The 17,911-nt window shown below is 40.3% G+C and overlaps 1 protein-coding gene across 4 annotated transcripts in view; it reads right to left on the reverse strand.

Moving 5' to 3' along the window:
* ENOX2 (ecto-NOX disulfide-thiol exchanger 2) overlaps positions 1-17,911 on the reverse strand; it is a 319,462-nt gene that overhangs the window by 54,890 nt on the left and 246,661 nt on the right. For all 4 annotated transcript variants that reach the window (XM_030934490.1, XM_030934489.1, XM_030934491.1 and 1 more), the window contains 2 exons: positions 10,010-10,216; positions 1,168-1,401 (listed from right to left, as the gene is read on the reverse strand). In XM_030934490.1, the coding sequence (XP_030790350.1) occupies positions 1,168-1,401; positions 10,010-10,216 (441 nt within the window). The remainder of the gene's footprint in view (positions 1-1,167; positions 1,402-10,009; positions 10,217-17,911) is intronic.

The raw sequence follows: 17,911 nt of genomic DNA on the forward strand, positions 1-17,911 counted from the left end.
ACTTTATGTTGATGCTCAGTTTTTGCTTCTCTTGAGGGTCACACACCCATTAAATTCAGTTTTTTAAACTTAAACTGATTTGTTTGGTGTTGTGCGAATAGGCAAGTCTTGGACCTGGCATCTTACCAATGCTTTCAGCCTTTCCAGTTTTTCAAAATGTACCATTATTTCTGTGCCTCTATTCTGGACTCTAGATTTTCTGCTTTTCCCTTAAAGAAAGTCAAAACCGATTTCTTACATGTGTGAATCCCTTAGGCTATGTGGTACAAACATGTCTGGTGAAGGAAATCTATTTGGAAAGTAGGATTAGCAGTATCTTGCTGAGCTGAGAGCACAGCAAGAAGGGAAAATTCATACCATTAGAGCTGGATTGGTGTTACCAATAAGATCAATGGGACACCAGCATTCATCCAATAAAATCATCTATACTCAGAAAATGAGAAAGACTGGATTTGAGCTACTAAGACAGGAGACTAGGCAGAGCAATTAATGTTAAATTAACAAAATGGCTGAGAGTCAAACAAGGGGAACAAGAATCAAAACTAATGGGAAAGCTGTCTGATTAAACAATGTCTACATGTCTCCAGAGTCACTGTTTTAAATAAATTGGTCTTTTAAAGTGATTTAAAAGTCTTTACTTTTTAGTTGGTGGTGGCTAAGTCTTTGAGTAATCTAAGAAGAATGTACAGCATGACTACTTTCTGGACCTCAATTTTCTCGTCTTTAAAATGAGAATTTTACTAGAGTTTTTCAGGAACACATCAAATCCTATCATCCAGATTCACTCATTTGACTTGGAATTAAAACCTAACTTGTATCCACTATAAAAGAGGGCGCTTACAGGTTCCAAGTCACATAGATCATGCCTAAAATTCTCTGAAGTGGAAAAGTGAGGAAAACTTGTTTATTTCTAGCCACCTGATGTCTGAAGAGAAAAATGCCATCCCTTGAGACAATGAAGGAGCAGATACACAGGTAGTAGGGATACATTTCCTGGTTCTTGAGTTACTAGGTACACCCCTCTATCTGCAAGGCTTTAACACAAGAAATGCTTAGAATCCATTAGTAGGAAACTCAAAGTGTAACTGTCAACAACGCAATTATATTTATTACACTTCTCTAAAGAAAAGAGTTCTTTTAATCATGAAGCTTGAGTGCCTTTGATACCTTTTAATTTTTCAGCAACAATGCTGCATTCGTGATCTGAATAGTGGACCACTGGGGGTGGAGATGGTGGACGCAATCTTTCTTCTTCCATTCTTCTACGATGGCGCTCCTCTCTGGCTAGCATACGCTGTTTACACTCCCACTCATACAGGTCATCTCGAGCCTGTGCGAAATCAACGTGGAGTCTGCCTGTGTCCTTCTTGTCAGTACTAGAGCCCAGGCGAATGCGGTAACCTAAGTTCATAGGAGGGTGAAAGGGAGAGGAGAGAGGGAGAGCGGGATGAGGGGAGAGGTGAGGAGAGAGAGAGAGAGAGAGAGAGAGAGAGAGAGAGAGAGAGAGAGAGAGAGAGAGACATGAAAGACTATAAATACTTTTCCAAGTTCAGTGTTTCAGATGTCACTGCAGCAGTTCCAAGTGACCACACAACTCCAAATTCTCTCCGATGCTTAGCAAGTAAATCATCGAAAGACTTAAATTATCTCTGATAATAGGTCACATTCTATGGGTTGGGTTAGTCTTGTTCTTAAGAGTTCCATTTCTCCATCTAATACCTTACCGCTGGCTGAGGTTGACTCTGTGGGTAATAATATCAAGCATGATCCTTACATGGTACTGAGGGCTGGGAAGAATGGAAAAGGTGGCCTCAAACGAACTTGTCTTTAAATAAATTCAAGAGTGTCCGTTATACTATCACAAAGATTTTGGTAAAACTGAAATGCATTAACTTGATATTTTAATCCCTAAAATTGCTTCCTAGAAGCATTTATCAACTGTGAAACTTTTTTTTTTTCTGACAAAAAAAAAAAAAAATGATGGGGAGTGGTGTGTGACCCATGTGACATATAATTTGGGATCCTTAAAAAAAAGATGTAGTATGATTATAATATAGTAGTATAGGACTGGGATTCAGAAAACCAGTATTCAACTACCTACCTCCTCTTTTTGTGCCAGCTATACTTACCCGAGTCATGTCTCTTAACAAAAAGTGGGGAAAAAACTAAGTACTTTTTAAGTTTCAAGAGCTCAGCTAGATACTTCCATAGGAATTTATCTCATTTCATTCTCAGCACAAGCTTGCAGGATAAACATTATACCAAACAGAAAACTGAGCATCAAAAGAGGTTAGGGAGGTTAAGTGGCTTGCTCTGGGTCAGACAATTAGCAAACTGTAGAGCTGGCTCTTGAATCTAGGACGTTAGACTCTGTGCTTTCCTCCATTCTAACTTGCCTCTCAAGAATAATACCCAACACAGACTTTTGCTTCTGGCTAAGATAGAGTAACAGGGGATAGATTTGCCCTCCTACCTTAAACAACTAAAAATATGAATAAAATATATTAAATAATGCTTTTTAAAGACACTGTACATAAGACAATGAAGACAGGGATCACAGAGAGACAAGAACCAAATGAAGTGATCCCTATGATTGCCCCAGTTTATTTCCTGGAGAGTTTCTGGGCCTCAGCACAGGGAAGGGAACTCAGGCAGGGCATGATGGTGTTCCCAAGTTGAGGAGACTTAACTGGGAGTCTAGGGAGAATATGGAAATAGAGTTCATAAGGCAGAGTACCAGAAAGAAGAAAGCTGCACAGAGAAAGAGCTTCAGAGACATGCAGAGGGTCCTCCACTATTATGTAGCTGAGGACTAATGTCTATATGTGTGGGAAACTACCTGAGCATTAGAGGTAACAATCCCTGAAAAGCTCCCATAGGGTTGGGAATAGCTCCTTTTCCTACCAACCAGAGCAGAAAAACTCACATTTCTGGTACTGGGTGATCGGAAGGGTTCTGCCTTAATAGTGGAGAAAAATTAGCCCTAAACTGCTCTGGTCTTGCTGAACAAAACTTAAGAAGCAAGACCTAAAAGAACCAAGATTTTCTCAAGTTACTTAACTGCATTTAGGACAAAACTCAATACTATTTATAGAAATAAAAATATCTGTCACCAAATAAGGTAAACTTTAATAAAAAATTACTTGGTATGCAAAGATTCAGCAAAATATGACCCATAATAAAGATTTAAAAAAATCAGCCAATCCAAACAGACCCAGAAGTGATGCAGATAATTTAATTAGTAGATAAGGATATAAAAACAATGATGAAAATTTGATTTCACATGCTCAAGAAGCTAGAGAAAAGACTGGCCATATTAAGGAGAAACATGAAAGATACAAAAAGAGCCACAATCAAACATCTACAGGCTTAAGCTACAATGTCTAAGTTGAAAAAAACATCACCGGACAGGACTGATGGCAAATTAGATGCTGCATAAGAAAAAAATTAATGAACCTGGGGGCTCCCAGTACCTGAGCCTTCTGCCTGCCCCACCTGAGAGTTCTACTGGTGACTGGGGACCAGCCTACCCTCCTTATTGCAGCCACCACCTGAACCCTGGGGGCCTGAGAATAAGCCTGCTGGCCTGGTCCTGGTGGAGTCCCTCCAGGACCCCCACACACCATCCAGTGGGCCACTTAGGGGCCTGCGAATTGGGGGACTGCTTAGCTCAGTCCATCACTGCTGGCACCTGATCACTTGTCCCAAGGCCTGAGGTTGGACCCAACCAGCCGGCACCCCCACAGTTGCCACCCACTCTCACATGCTGAAAGGCAGAGCCCATCCCCCTCTACACGAAGCTGTGTCAGAGAATAGGTGAGCCACAAAGCTGGCTGTACTGGGCTGAGGGAAGAGCTTCCTCCCCAAAGTCACTCCTCTCAGCTACATGGTAGCCTGGAGATAGATGGACAGTGTATAAACTGAGTCAGGAGCCCCAGGAGAGGGTTGTGACAGAGAAACATTGTGATCCTGTCTGTCTAGGAAGTGGAGTTGATGTGGCCCCCTCATCCCCTGAAGAGACCTCAGCACATTTCTCCAAGAGTTCCCCTAGCTACTCCTGTCAGGGGTGCTGCCTGCGCTCATCATTGGGTTATTCGTGGGTGAGCTTGGTTGTCCAGCTCCACTCAGCTTTGTCCTCTATCCACTCTCCCTGGGCTGAATAGGGAACCTGGAATTTCACAGACCAGCCCATCACCTGAAAGAACAGGGAGTACCTCACAGTAAGAAAAGAACTAGCACATACTGATCTGCTTCTGTCACAGGTGGCTCTTACCTGTAGGTGCCACCTACTCACCCGGAGGTTGAACTGCACAGCACAATAGGACACCTGCTGACAGAAGTGCACAGGGCTAAAGAAGCAAAGCCAAAGGACCCTACCCAACATACGCTACAGTTACACCTTCAAGGGGGGAAAAAGTCCCATCCAAATGAAATTAGATTCAAAAATAAGAAGTGACATGGTTAAATGTGAGAAGGAACCAGTGTAAGATTCCAGTGTTGCAACACCCCAAAAAGATCACACTAGCTGTCTAGCAATGGATCCTAACCAAAATGAAAATTCTGAAATGACAGATCAAGAATTCAAAATATGGATTGTAAGGAAGCTCAATGAGATCCAAGAGAAAGTTGAAAACTAACACAAAGCAATCAGAAAAACAATGCAGGATATGAAAGAAAAGATAGAGATCTTAAAAAAAAAAACCCAGAACTTTTGGAAATTAAAAAATACAGTTGAAAGCTTTAATAACAGGCTATACCAAGCAGAAGAAAGAATTTCAGAGCTTGAACACTGGTCTTTTGAATTGACCCAGTCAGGCAAAAATAATAAAAAAGGAATTTAAAACAATGAATAAAGCCTTTAAGAAATATGGGATTCTGTAAAGCAACCACACCTATGAGTAATAGGCATTCCTGAGTGAGAAGAGTAAAAGTAAAAACTTTGAAAAACATATTTGAGGGAATAATCCAGGATAATTTCCCTGGTCTTGCAAGGGATGTACACATCCAGGTACAAGAAGCTCAGAGAACACCTGGAAGATATTTTGCAAGAAGAACATCACCAGGGCATATAGGCATCAGACTATCCAAAGTGAAGGAAAAAATTCTGAAAGCAGCAAAAGAGAAGCATTTATTTTCTCCTGTCTCACTGGATTATATGAAGACTGGGCTTTTGGATGTGTGAATTTAGTAATACTTTAAAATGTAAATACAGGCCATTATCCTAAGTGAAATAACTCAGAAACAGAAAATCAAATACCATGTGTTCTTACTTATAAGTGGGAGCTAAACAATGGGTACACATAAAGATAGATAATAGACACTGGGGACTCCAAAAGTGAGGAGTGTGGGAGGGGGATAAGGGTTGAAATTAACTATTGGATACAATAATCACTATTTGGGTGATGGGTATATTAGAAGTCCAAAGCTCACTATTATACAATATACTCATGTAACAAACTTGCATATGTACCCCCTGAATCTATAATGAAAACAATGAATGAACTTGAAGACATAGCAACAGAAACTATCTGTAATAAAATACAGAAAGAAAAAAGACTAAAAAAAAAAAAAAAAAAAAGAACAGAATACCAGTGAGCTGCAAGACAACTTCAACGGGCCTAATATATGCCTAATTGGAGCACCAAAAGAGAGGGGAGAGAACAGAAAAAAATTAAATGAGAGGAGAAAATTTTCCATATTTGATCCAAACTGACAGATCCAAAAAGTTCAATGAACCCCAAGCACGAGAAACAAGAAGAAAATTACATCAAAGCATATCATAATTGAATTTCTCAAAACCAGCAATAATATAAATATCTTAAAAGCATCCGTGGACAAAAGACACATTATGTACAGAGAAACCCAGATAAAGATAAAATCACATTTCTTGTTGGATACAATGCAAGCAAGAAAATAGTGGAACAACATCTGACAGAGGACAAACATCTTTCAAAAAGAAAGGTGAAATACTTTTTCAAATCAATGTTGGAAGAATTCATCAGGAACAGACCTGCTCTACAAAAAATGTTAAAGGAAATTCAAACATAGGGAAAATGACACCAAGTGGAAATCTGGATCTATAGAAAGGAAGGAAGAGCATACATAATGTGTGATTCCATTCATATAAAGTTCCAGAAAATCCACACTAATCTAATAGAGAACAGATAAATGGTTGCCTGAAACGGGAGTAGGGAAGGGTAGAAGGACAGGATTACAAAAGGTGTGTAAAGGAAGCTCTTGGGGATAACAGACATATTCATTATTTCCATTGTTGGCGATGGTTTCACACCTGAATACATATATAGAATATTATATAATTGTATTTTTGAAATATGTTAAGATCATTGTATGTCAATTATTATACCTCATTAAAATTAAATTATTATAGCTAATTAAAGCTGTTACAAAGTATAATATTACCCAGTAATGCTAAAACTGTCACACATTCTTTTTAGAAAAAGGAAGAATGAATACATTTCATAAGCAAGTCTTTCCAGGGCTCTTTACAGTTTATAATACACTTGCACATCCATTCATCTTATTTGATCATCTGAGCCATGAGAAAAATGGGGCTACTAATCATTACCTTGCCTACTCTCCCATAACTGTGCAGAGGATCAAATGAGAGGATGAGATGAAAGCTCTACATAAACCTCATTAAAGATGCTGGAATGCTATGGGGTGGGTGCACTGTGCACAGTGCCAGCTCCCAAAGGTGTTCCAATTCCATCCGAAAAAAAATGATGATCTCCACATTCTCTAGCCCCCTTTTGTAAGGGATTTTTTTTTGTTTGTTTTAACTGCTTTCTTTTACATAATGAGATAACAGCCACCCCATTCAGCAGATTGCTAGCACTTGTGCACTTTCAGGCGATAGATTCAAATTTAAAGGGCAAAATTTAGTTGTTTTCATATCACTGATTGAAATCCCCTTTCTTTTGGCAGCCCTAAGATCTAGGAGGTGGCTGTTAACAGAGAGCTGATTTTGGTGATGTTTAGATGGATGCTTCCTGAACAGTATATCGTCTTCTAAGTACAATTATGCAGGGTTTTTTGAGACCTTTATGTTCTTATTAAAATAGTCTCGTGGAATGCTCTGTTATCATTGTTAAGTGCTGCCGAATTTTTGGTAGTTAGATTCTATAGCACTTACCAATTGTAATAAGAGTATTCTCCATCTACACCTCCTCCTTTCCTTCCCCATGTTACCAGCCTACTTTTTCAAACCTTTGTTACCTTTTCCCTGGCCTATTACAACAGGCTTCTAACTGACCTCCTCTCCTCTTTTTTCATCTCTCTTCTAATACAGTTTTATATAGAGCTGTCAAATTAATCTTGCAGAAACAATTATCTTCCTTGTTCAAAAATTTCTTCAATTCCCTATTACCTAAGGAGTAAAGACCCAACTGTTAAGCCTTTTGGAGTGTGCTAATAACTGATATTTTGCCTCCTCCTCTCATGTCTACTTAGTAAACAAACCACTACTCGCTGTTTCCTGAATGTTTGCCAAAGCTTACCACCTTTGTACTTTTGCTCATCCTGTTTTTATGTCCCACTGTCCACAAGCAAATGTTTTCCCTTTGTCAAAGACTTGGTCCAAAAGCTACCTTTCTTGATGGCCCCAGTTAGAAGTCAGAAATATTCTCGTTCTCCCTCTCCTACCTTCCTCCCTCATTTCCTCCTTCATGGCACTTATAACTTTTAATCTCTTATTAGCAGTGTGTGTATCATATCAGTATATTGAGTAATGCCTAGCACTAAATACATTTTTCTTTAATAAGTAAGTGTATGACTACATATTAACCCTAAATTCATTAAGGGGAAGAACTAGGTTTTACTCATTTTCTACTCTGCACAGAATCTAGCACAAGAGTTTACAGAAGAAAGATGTTCAATAAACACCTGTTATATGAATGAAGATGCTGTCATCATGAAATGTCTAGCACTTAGACTGAATTCTTCCAAACCATTACTGTTAGGCAAGGAAGTAGTTCAATGTGGCAGTATTAAGAGCTGGGGCCTTTAAGAGGTGATTGGGTCATGAAGGCTCTGTCCACATGAATGGATTCATCCATTCATGGATTAATGGATTAATGGGTTGTCATAGAGTAGGACTGGTGGCTTTATAAGAAGAGGAAGAAAGACCTGCACTAACTCTCTGCAGAGAGCAAGAAGGTCCTTACCAGGTGTGCTACCTAGACCTTGGACTTCCAGCCTCCATAACTGTAAAAAATAAATTCCTTTTCTTTATAAATTACCCAGCTTCGCCAGGCATGATGGCTCACACCTGTAATCCTAGCACTTTGGGAAGCCGAGGTGGGCGGATCACCCGAGGTCAGGAGTTCGAGACCAGCCTGGCCAAAAAGGTGAAATCCCATCTCTACTAAAAATACAAAAATTAGCCAGGTGTGGTGGCAGGTGCCTGTAATCCCACCTACTTGGGAGGCTGAGGCAGGAGAATTGCTTGAACCCAGGAGGCAGAGGTTGTGGTGAGCCGAGATCATGCCATTGCATTCCAGCCTGGGTGACAAGAGCAAGACTCCATCTTAAAAAAAAAAAAAAAAAAAATTACCCAGTTTCAGGTATTCTGTTATAAGCAACAGAAAATGGACCAAGACACACCCTAAATCTGAATTTTTACTATAAACAGGAGATTTCATGCAAAGTAGTTCTTACTATCTCCACTCCAACCACCGTACTGTACAAGCCACCATCACTTCTGGGTTAGACTAATATTACAGTTGGTTAACTTAGTTCCCAGTCACCACCCCTGCTCATACCTCTCAGCCCATCTTCTGCTCAGAAGTAACATTTCTAAAATGTAAATCAGATCATGTCACTGAATTCCTTAAAATCCTCCAGTGGCTTCCAGAATAAAACACATTGTCATAGTTGCCTACCTTTCAGATTTCATTTCCCTCCACTCCCTCTCTCATTTTCTGTGCTCCAGTCATACTAACCTTCTATTCTCTGCTTGAACATACCAAGTCCATTTTCATCTCAGGGACTTTGGCTTGGTGTTCCTTACTTTGGAATGCTCTTCCCCAAGATGTTCACATGGCAATCTCTCTTCACATTATTCAAATCTCAGTTCAAATGTCAGAGAAGACTTCCTTCCCTAACAACTCTGGGTACCTTAACCTTTTTTATCTTCCTCAGAGCACTTATCAGTACTGAAAGTAACTTATTTATTTGTTTTCATATATATTATATTTTGCCATTTCCAGAATGTACTATCGTTGATGGCAGGAAGTCTATCTGCCTCAGTCTTTGCTGTATCCCCAGCAACCTAGCATTCTGCCTAGCAGTCAATAAATATTTGACAACTAACTGACTTCCATAACTATTTATGAGCATCTACTCTTGTGCCAGGTTATGTGTTAGATGCTGGGGATTCAATGTTAAATAAGACACAGTCCCTGCCCTTAACGATTTCACACTCTGGTGGGGGAGACGGATATGGAAAGAGACAGTTCTAGCATGGTACAGTAGGTGTCATGTTGGGAGGAAGCACCAGGTGCTGTGAAAGCCCTGAGGAAGGAGTGCCTAAAGCAGTGCTGGGCAGAGTGGGGAGACAGGTCAGAGATAGCTTTCCAGGGAGGGTGTGCTTGAGCTGGAGCTTTAGGGGGTGTGTGTGGTGGGCAAGGTGATTCTAGTCAGAGGAAAAGGCATAAAACACCATGGCACATTCTGGGAATTCGAGTTCACTTAGTGTGGTTGGGACATGGTGTGTGAGGGAAGGAAGGATTGGGGGATGACTCTAAGAGCGAGAGCCCACAGTCAAAGCCTTTAGATGCCACATGTGAGGAGTCTGGATTTATCCCATAGACAATTGGGAGCTACTGAAGAGCTTTAAAGGAAGAATTTGAATGGGAACATTCAGTTTTCATCTCTGAAGGCAAGAGCAGGTAATACTAAGCCCAAACTTAGCTGCTATAGACACAAATAGTCCTATCTTTAATATCTGCATTGTGCCTGGTGGGCACAATCCCCACATCTAAACACCTACCAGACAGATACAGGGCTTTGTCCACCATGTACTCCTCAGCAAAGCGAATGTGGCAGAAGTTCTTCTTGCTCTTGCGAATGGCAATGATCTCTCCACACTGCTCAAAAACTTCCACGATGATTTGCTCTGTCCCATTTTCAGGCAGGCCACCCACAAATACTGTTTTGCATCCTGGTGGTCTTTCTCGGGTTGCAGGAGGTGGGAGATCTAAGTGTAAGGGCAAAAGCATTTGAAATTAAAATGTTTGCTTGGGACAGACCTCTTCAAAATCTAACATTTCCCTGCTATCTCTGTCAAACTTTTGTCTAAGAGTGTCAGAAGGATGTGGCCTCTGAGGTATTCATCTCTGCTCCACAGAAAACTGACTGCGTGAACCTAAAAATCATTTTATCCATTAGTTTGGTGACCATGGTATCTGGAGCGTAAAGACCCAGGCCTATCTGTCTGTCCCATCCAGAGTCCTTTAGTTTTGTTCGTTACTTTTGTTGTGACAGTCCAGCTATGCCAAATTTTGTCATTTTTATTAAGAAATTAGTGGGAGAAAATCCCACTCAGTTTAAACTGTTATTTTCAAGAGTTCTCAGAACCAGGGTTCCTGAGAGAGGATTTGTTTAATTCAGATTGTAGCTACTATATTCTCTGTTAATGCTTTTTGAAGGAACAGATTCAGGATTAATTTGACAATGATGGGGTACCTACTTACAACAATGCCTACAGCTGTCAGAATGATCTGGTTTCACAAAATCAGTCAGAGTACAAACCATCCCTTTTATGTTGTTTTTTTAAATATCAGTGAGCCTTTCCTCAAATTCCTTGCTGGAGAGGTGAGGTCCAGAGTCAGCCTTGCAGCATTTACAGGGAAATATGAAAGACAGCAGAGAAAACAAGCTCGTCTGGGAAATCATTAACTAAAGTGAGATAAATTTGGCCAAAGAGAATCATTAAAAACCTACTTAATGAGATGATTCTCCCTGTGCTTCAACAAAATATGCACTCATCTTATACATAAAGCCTGTTCTATCTGCCAGCTCCTTGTTGCTATTTGTATGTATCAAAGCATTTTCCAAGCAAACTCCTACAGTCTGTAGCCCAACAAAACAAAGCATGATGGTCATGGGTTTTCTAGTGTTGGTTTTGTATCTGCAAGGATTTATTTTGTGTAATCCATTCTTTTCCACTCAGCTCTTAACAATTCTCCTATCTCAAGATTTGGAGAGCTCAACGACCAGTGATTATAGCTCACATGCGAAAACAAATGAGTCTTGTTCATAGATTAGGCCAAGGCCCCCAACCTGACTCTTATTCAAGTTGGCAAGCAGCTGATTTGGGAGCTTCCTTGGGTATCAGGATCTCTAGCTTCCTCACTTTGCTACTACTCTCTGTCTTGTCGGTGTGGCTAAGAATAATCAGTTACTCATAATATTCTCTTTCCCTGTATTTGGTCAAAAAAAGGGGTAAAGGAATTCAGGGAACTTACAAACTTTCTGTTAATTTTTACAAGTCTGTAATTTCAAGACCTCACTGTACTGGTTTTTTGTTCTATATGAGAGGATTAGAGGGAAAGGGAAAATAACCTAGTGAGCAGGAATCTGAAATGTCTTAGTCACAGGCACTGAAGAGGTTGTAGTTTGGGTCAAAATGGAGAAGATGAGGTCTAGAATTGTTTGAGACTTATGCTTTTGAGTTTTTAAGAACTGGAAGGGATTCTAGCCATCACATTTCCAGTGATTCTTAACTCTGGTGGCACATTCAAATCAATTTGGAAGTTAAATAATGCCTGGGCCCCACTCCAGTGGGTCTGATTTAATTAGTCTGGGGTGCAGCCTGTGCATTCATTTTTGTTGTTGTTGTTGTTGTTGTTGCTTTTTAAGCTTCTCAGGCAGTTGTAATGTGTAGTTAGGGTTGAAAACTATTGACTTAGTCTCAATCTCTGATATTACAGAGGAAAAAGCTGAGTGAGGTTAAATGTCTCATTCCAGGTCACCACATTAGATAGAAGGAACATGAACTTGGAGCAGGTAAACCTAAATTTAAATCTTAACTTCATGACTGACTGTATGACCTTAGGAAAATTATATAACCCCTGAAAACCTCTTTCTTCATCTTTAAAACAGGGATGCTACTCCTACCTTACAAGGGTTATTGTAGGATAATTGACAATATACTGTCTGTATTGCATGTGGTTCAATGCCTAGCACTTGGCAGGTTCCCAATAAATAGCAATCATTGTAGCGTTATTATTATTTACTATTATAGAACCCAGTTTTCTTAATTCCCAATCTGGGACTTTCTAAAGTCCTACCAGAAGTCTGGAGTAGAGTGGTAGCTAAGACCTGAACTTCTAAACTTCCAGATCCTTGCGTCACCCAGATCTTTAGACAAGGCTGGGTTTGTGAAGGAACCACTCATATGGATAGAGAAATCTACAGCTATGAAGACACATATGGCTTTGACCATGGAACACAACCCCCCACTGACTATATAAGGTAAAGAATTTTCAAGAGTATCCGTATAGTTAGAGCCATGTTTTAAAATTAGAGACTTTAGAATACAATCCTGTTTCAGAATAAAAAGGCTTCTTAAGTTTACTATTTAGGAGAATTAGGTGGCAAAGAATCCTTTTGTGAAGCTAAGAATCACTTTTATACTGTTTGAGTTTCCTTTAATCTACCTTTAGGTCCACTGAGAGACTACATGTAACAATGAAAAGGCAAAGGCTCCCTCCCCTGGCTACATTTGTGGGATTTAAAAAGTCTATGGGAGGCCGAGGCAGGTGGATCATGAGGTCAGGAGATAGAGACCATCCTGGCTAACACGGTGAAACCCCGTCTCTACTAAAAATACAAAAAATTAGCTGGGCATGGTGGCACGCGCCTGTAATCCCAGATACTCGGGAGGCTGAGGCAGGAGAATGGCCTGAACCTGGCAGGCGGAGCTTGCAGTGAGCTGAGATCCTGCCACTGCACTCCACCCTGGGCGACAGAGCGAGATTCCATCTCAAAATAAATAAAAAAATAAATAAATAAAAATTTAAAAAAATTCTGTGATGAAGTCATCACCCTTATTTAGGTGCTGTGATTCTTCTGTGGTGACTGTCTTCTAAGTAAAAGGCATAAAAGGCACTAAGAGTAATGTCAAGAATGCTGAGGATTTATTTATTTTCCTGGGGTAAATGTAGAAAGCCTCTTTAATAGCATTTGGTGAGATTTAGGGGTATGCCACCAAGCAGGGTAATGGGCTATACTATCTTCCTTAATGGATAGTACCCGTTCCTTAATTAACAGCTCAAAGCACTTTGTCGTCTGGGCCTGATTTTCTAATCCCACTGAAATACAGTGATCAGGGCACAGCAATGATAACCCATAGGAGAGCAAATTCAAAGCCCACCTATTAATCAGGTAATGTGCTAAGCTCTATAGCACCCCAATCACCACTCAGGATGGAGACAAAGAAAAGTTCCATGTATAAAGATTCAAGATAACTGGGAATAAAAAGAACTCTAATCTCTGGTAATGGAAAAGGAGGAGCTTTTAGCAATTCTAATTATACCCAAGCATCCACTCTGGGGAGCTATGTTGGGGCAATCAGAGTCATTGCTGATCTTTGAGAAGTGAGGCAGGAAGCAGCATAGAGAACCGATAAGCCACTTGAATCTTGCTTTTCAAAGGAGCATCACAGCTCACTCAGCTGGTTTGCTAGGATTTATATACTGCAAAGTCTTTAAGTCGATTTTATTAGACAGCTCAAGATTGAAGGTCCCCTGGACAATCAGCAGGGGTTAAATGTATGTTAATGTAATCCCAACTGATTGGAAAAATTAGAAGGCTGGAGAATTTTAATTAATGCTCAATTTACCCACTTTCTCTAACTCTCTTTATAGCATTCAGCCCCGAGAGTCTTCTCATTTTGATATCGTAAAACGAAAACATTGCTCTTGCTCTTTTTCTGGCTCCTGGGTATTTTCCCATGTACCTGGACATGGATAGCAGATGATATTCCATTACTTATTCCCTGTTCACTGTTATTTCCCCGTAGACTCAAAATGTAACGTCTCCATAGAAGGTCTAATCGCCAAAGTGAAAAATCTTGGCAAAATCAACTTTTCTGGAGAGATGGTGTTACCCTCTTTTTTCATCACTAAGAACTGCTAATTGGGAATTCAGTAAATCTCTGATAGACAATCTGTGAAAAAAAAAAGTGTGTTCCAGGACACTTTTTTATTTTCTTGTTATATCTCAATTTCCTGGAAATTAGAGGATGTTGCTTCTGCAACAAGGGGTTACTCACTCACCATTTATCTTTAGGAGACTGGTACTTGGTCTGCTCCAGTCTAGTTTGAGCCATTGACTTTTTATACCAGGTCTGATTTTGCCTAGTCTACAACAGAGAAGTTAAGATCCTTATCAGAGATCTTATGGCTCTTTAGTGGTGGACAGCTGGGATATGAAACCAGGCTGGCCTGTGTCACATCTGAGCTTGAAAACCTACCCATCACTCTATAGTGCCTGCTCCAGAGAAGGTACAAAGCTCTACATGCTACCTGCCAACCAGCCCTTGCTTTTCCTAATGCATTTTAAAGGGTTTTTGCCTATATAAATAATTATTGTGGTAGCTACCTTTTTAATGTAGACAATCATAACTATAGAGCTGGATAAAGCATTGGAGGTATCTAGGCTAATCTAACCCAATATTTTTGCTTTACAGACAAGAAGGTTGAGACTCAAGGAGGTTATATGACTATCCCCACATCCCACAGCTAGTTAGTGACAGACCTGGGAATAGAACACAGTTCTCTTGATTTATAAACTGGTAGTCTGTCCTCTATACTATAATACTATTTTTTTGTACATTTGATGTAGACACACCCAGAAAAGTCTAGTAGGCAGTTGGCTATATGTATCTGAAGCTCAGAAGAGATACAGACTAAAAATATAGATTTGGAAGTCATTAGTATGTAGTAGTAATTACCACATACTCTCTTGCTTTGCTTTCTAGACCTCTGACCCCTCCTTCTGTCATCATCCATCCAATTCTCCCTCCCTCCACCATTCAACAAATATTTATTGAACACCTACTATATGTAAGACACTTTTCTAAGTGCTGGTAATACATCAGGAGACAAAAGAGACAAAAATTCTGCCTTCGTGGGGTTTATATTCTACAAATTGTATAGTTGGTTAAAAGGTAATAAGTCCAGTCTGGGCAACATGGTGAAATCCTGTCTTTGAAAAAAAATACAAAAATTAGTTGGGCATGATGGGGCACCCCTGCAGTCCCAGCTACTCGAGAGATTGAGGCAGGAGGATCACTTGAGCCCAGGAGGTGGAGGCTGCAGTGAGCCAAGATTATATCACTGCACTCTGGCCTGGGCAACAGAGTGAGACCCTGTCTCAAAAAAAAAAAAAAAAAAAAAAAAAAAAAAAAAAAAAAAGATACATGTTATATAAAAAATAGAGAAGGTAAACAGGATTGGGACTGTGGCAGAGAGATAACTTTTAAATAGGTTATCAGGGTCACTGAGAAAGTGACATTTGAGCAAAGACTTGAAAGAAGTGAGAGAGTTAGCCATGCAGATATTTATAGGGAAAGCATTCTAGGCAGGTGGAAGAGCTAGTGCAAAGGCCCTATGATGGGAGAGTGCCTGGTGTGTTCATGGAACAGCATGAAGGTCAGTGTGACCAGAACAGAGTAAGCAATGGGGAGGAGAGTAGGAGATGAAGTCAATGAGACAATGGAGGGGAGGAACAGATCATATCTGACCCAGGCAATTAAAAGGACTTTGGTCTCTATTGTGAGCGAAATGGGGAGCCAGCCATTCAAGGGTTCTGAGTAGAGGAATTACATGATCAGACTTAGGTTTTAAAAGGATCACTCTGTCTATTCTGTTCAGAATAGACTGTAGGGAGCAAGGGTGAAGAAGGAAGACTAATTAGTAGCCTATTACAATAATTTATAAAATGAATCACGGCAGATACAAACTAAATCATAGCAGTGGTTATTGTGAATATGGAACGATTACAGACATATATTGTTAGGTAGACTGATATAATTTTCTCACAGATTAAATGCACTGTGTGAGGGAAAGAAATTCATTAGATTTGGCATTCACTATTTAAGTGGAAATGCCTTAGAGTGATGCACTACAGTTTTAGTTCCAATACCTTCCATGTGGAAGTGCACCAGAAAGGGGTATCCTTGAAGTTGGGCTGGAGGAGAGTGTGAGGAGTATGAGGTCAGTAAGCAGTTGAACCTGACTAAAGGGCAGGTATGTGGCAAATAGAAGTGATGGATTGAAGACAGTCATATGAAGCAGACAAGTAAAAGGTTTTTGAGGTCAGGAGTTGGACTATGAATCTGCGGGCAATGGGAGTCACAGAATAATTTTATGGTTCTGTATATGTGACAAGCACTTGGATGAAATGTCAGGTGGGACACGGGGGAGGGAATGGATGGCAAAGATACTTTCTAATAAAGCAATAACAATTAGAAGCAGACTGGATGGTGAATAAAGAGACTGTATGCGTTCCTGAATCACAGGACCTCATTGCTGAGAGGAATTTCAGAGGCCACTGAGTGTAAGAGAATATACCAGAGACAGGCAGGAGTAAGGAGTGGGGTTGTAATTGATATGGTTCGGCCTGTGTTCCTGCCCAAATCTCATGTAGAATTGTAATACCCCATGTTAGAGGTGGGGCCTGGTGGGAGGTGTTTGGATCAGGGGGTGGATTTCTCATGAATAGTTTAGCACCATCCTTTTGGTGCTGCTCTTGTGATAGTGAGTGAGTTCCCGTGAGATATGGTTGTTTAGAAGTCTGTAGCACCTCATCCCCATTCTCTTGTTCCTGCTCCTGCCACATGAGACACCTCGCTCCATCCTTGCCTTCTGCCATGATTGGAAGCTTACTAAGGCCTCCCCAGAAGCAGAAGCCACTATGCTTCCTGTACAGCCTGCAGAATCATGAGCCAATTCAACCTCTTTTCTTTAAAAATGACCCAGTCTCAGGTGTTTCTTTATAGCAATGTGAGAATGGACTAATACAATAATCAAGGCCTGATCAGGCAGGGTTGGTGGGCTGAGACAATAAAGGGTTCAGTCACACCAAATCCCTGTTCTTCCTTTCCTACCCTGCTCTTCCCATCTCACCTTCAACAAAGCAATGTCTTGGGGCCACTAACAACAGTGTCACTTTTGCCATGCTTTCAGCAGAGAACTAAGAGAAGAAGTACTTCTATTAGTGTTTTCTCCACCCAAGTAATCCAAGCCCCCTTTGAACAAAACTCAAGTTCTAAAGAGCAAACAGAACACCAGTTTACTTTAAGCTGTGTCAAGAGTTTTATGTTTGAATTCAATTCCAAGGCCAGGTTCCTTCCCAGAAGCCACCAATTTACTGGTGCTGGTTGCCCTGTAAGCATTCTTAATACAAGGATGAATAACTAAAAGACAGAGCCATGGGGGAGATATGGTGCCCTCTTACTCTGTGGCCCTTCCAACTCAGAATTGAAGAGGCATGGCTGCAGGTGGGGAAAGATAAAAATGTATTTGAGAGATGTCAGTCCGTTTCTTTTACTAGAGGCTATCAAAAGTTACGAGCCTTTTTAAACTATATATTTCTAGATTCATTTGAAGACTGCTCAACAATATGGTCTATGTGTCATAAACAAGGCATCTGTGCTATTCTTTAGAAATTTAGAAACTGAACATCCTGTAAAGTCAACTACTGCACCCAACCTGGACATTATAGGGTGTGAGCCACCCTGTTAGCTTAGATGTGCTTGAGACCATGAAAGCCTGCTGCAGGCTGATTATGCAATAAATGAATGATTAAATCAGCAGGATTCTACCCTTTCATAAGCAGGAGGTTTTACCACTGGCAGTGCCTAAATTCATGGCTTTTTATGTAG

The sequence above is a fragment of the Rhinopithecus roxellana genome, chromosome 7 (genome assembly GCF_007565055.1).
Source record: "Rhinopithecus roxellana isolate Shanxi Qingling chromosome 7, ASM756505v1, whole genome shotgun sequence".
Taxonomy (NCBI): Eukaryota; Metazoa; Chordata; class Mammalia; order Primates; family Cercopithecidae; genus Rhinopithecus; species Rhinopithecus roxellana.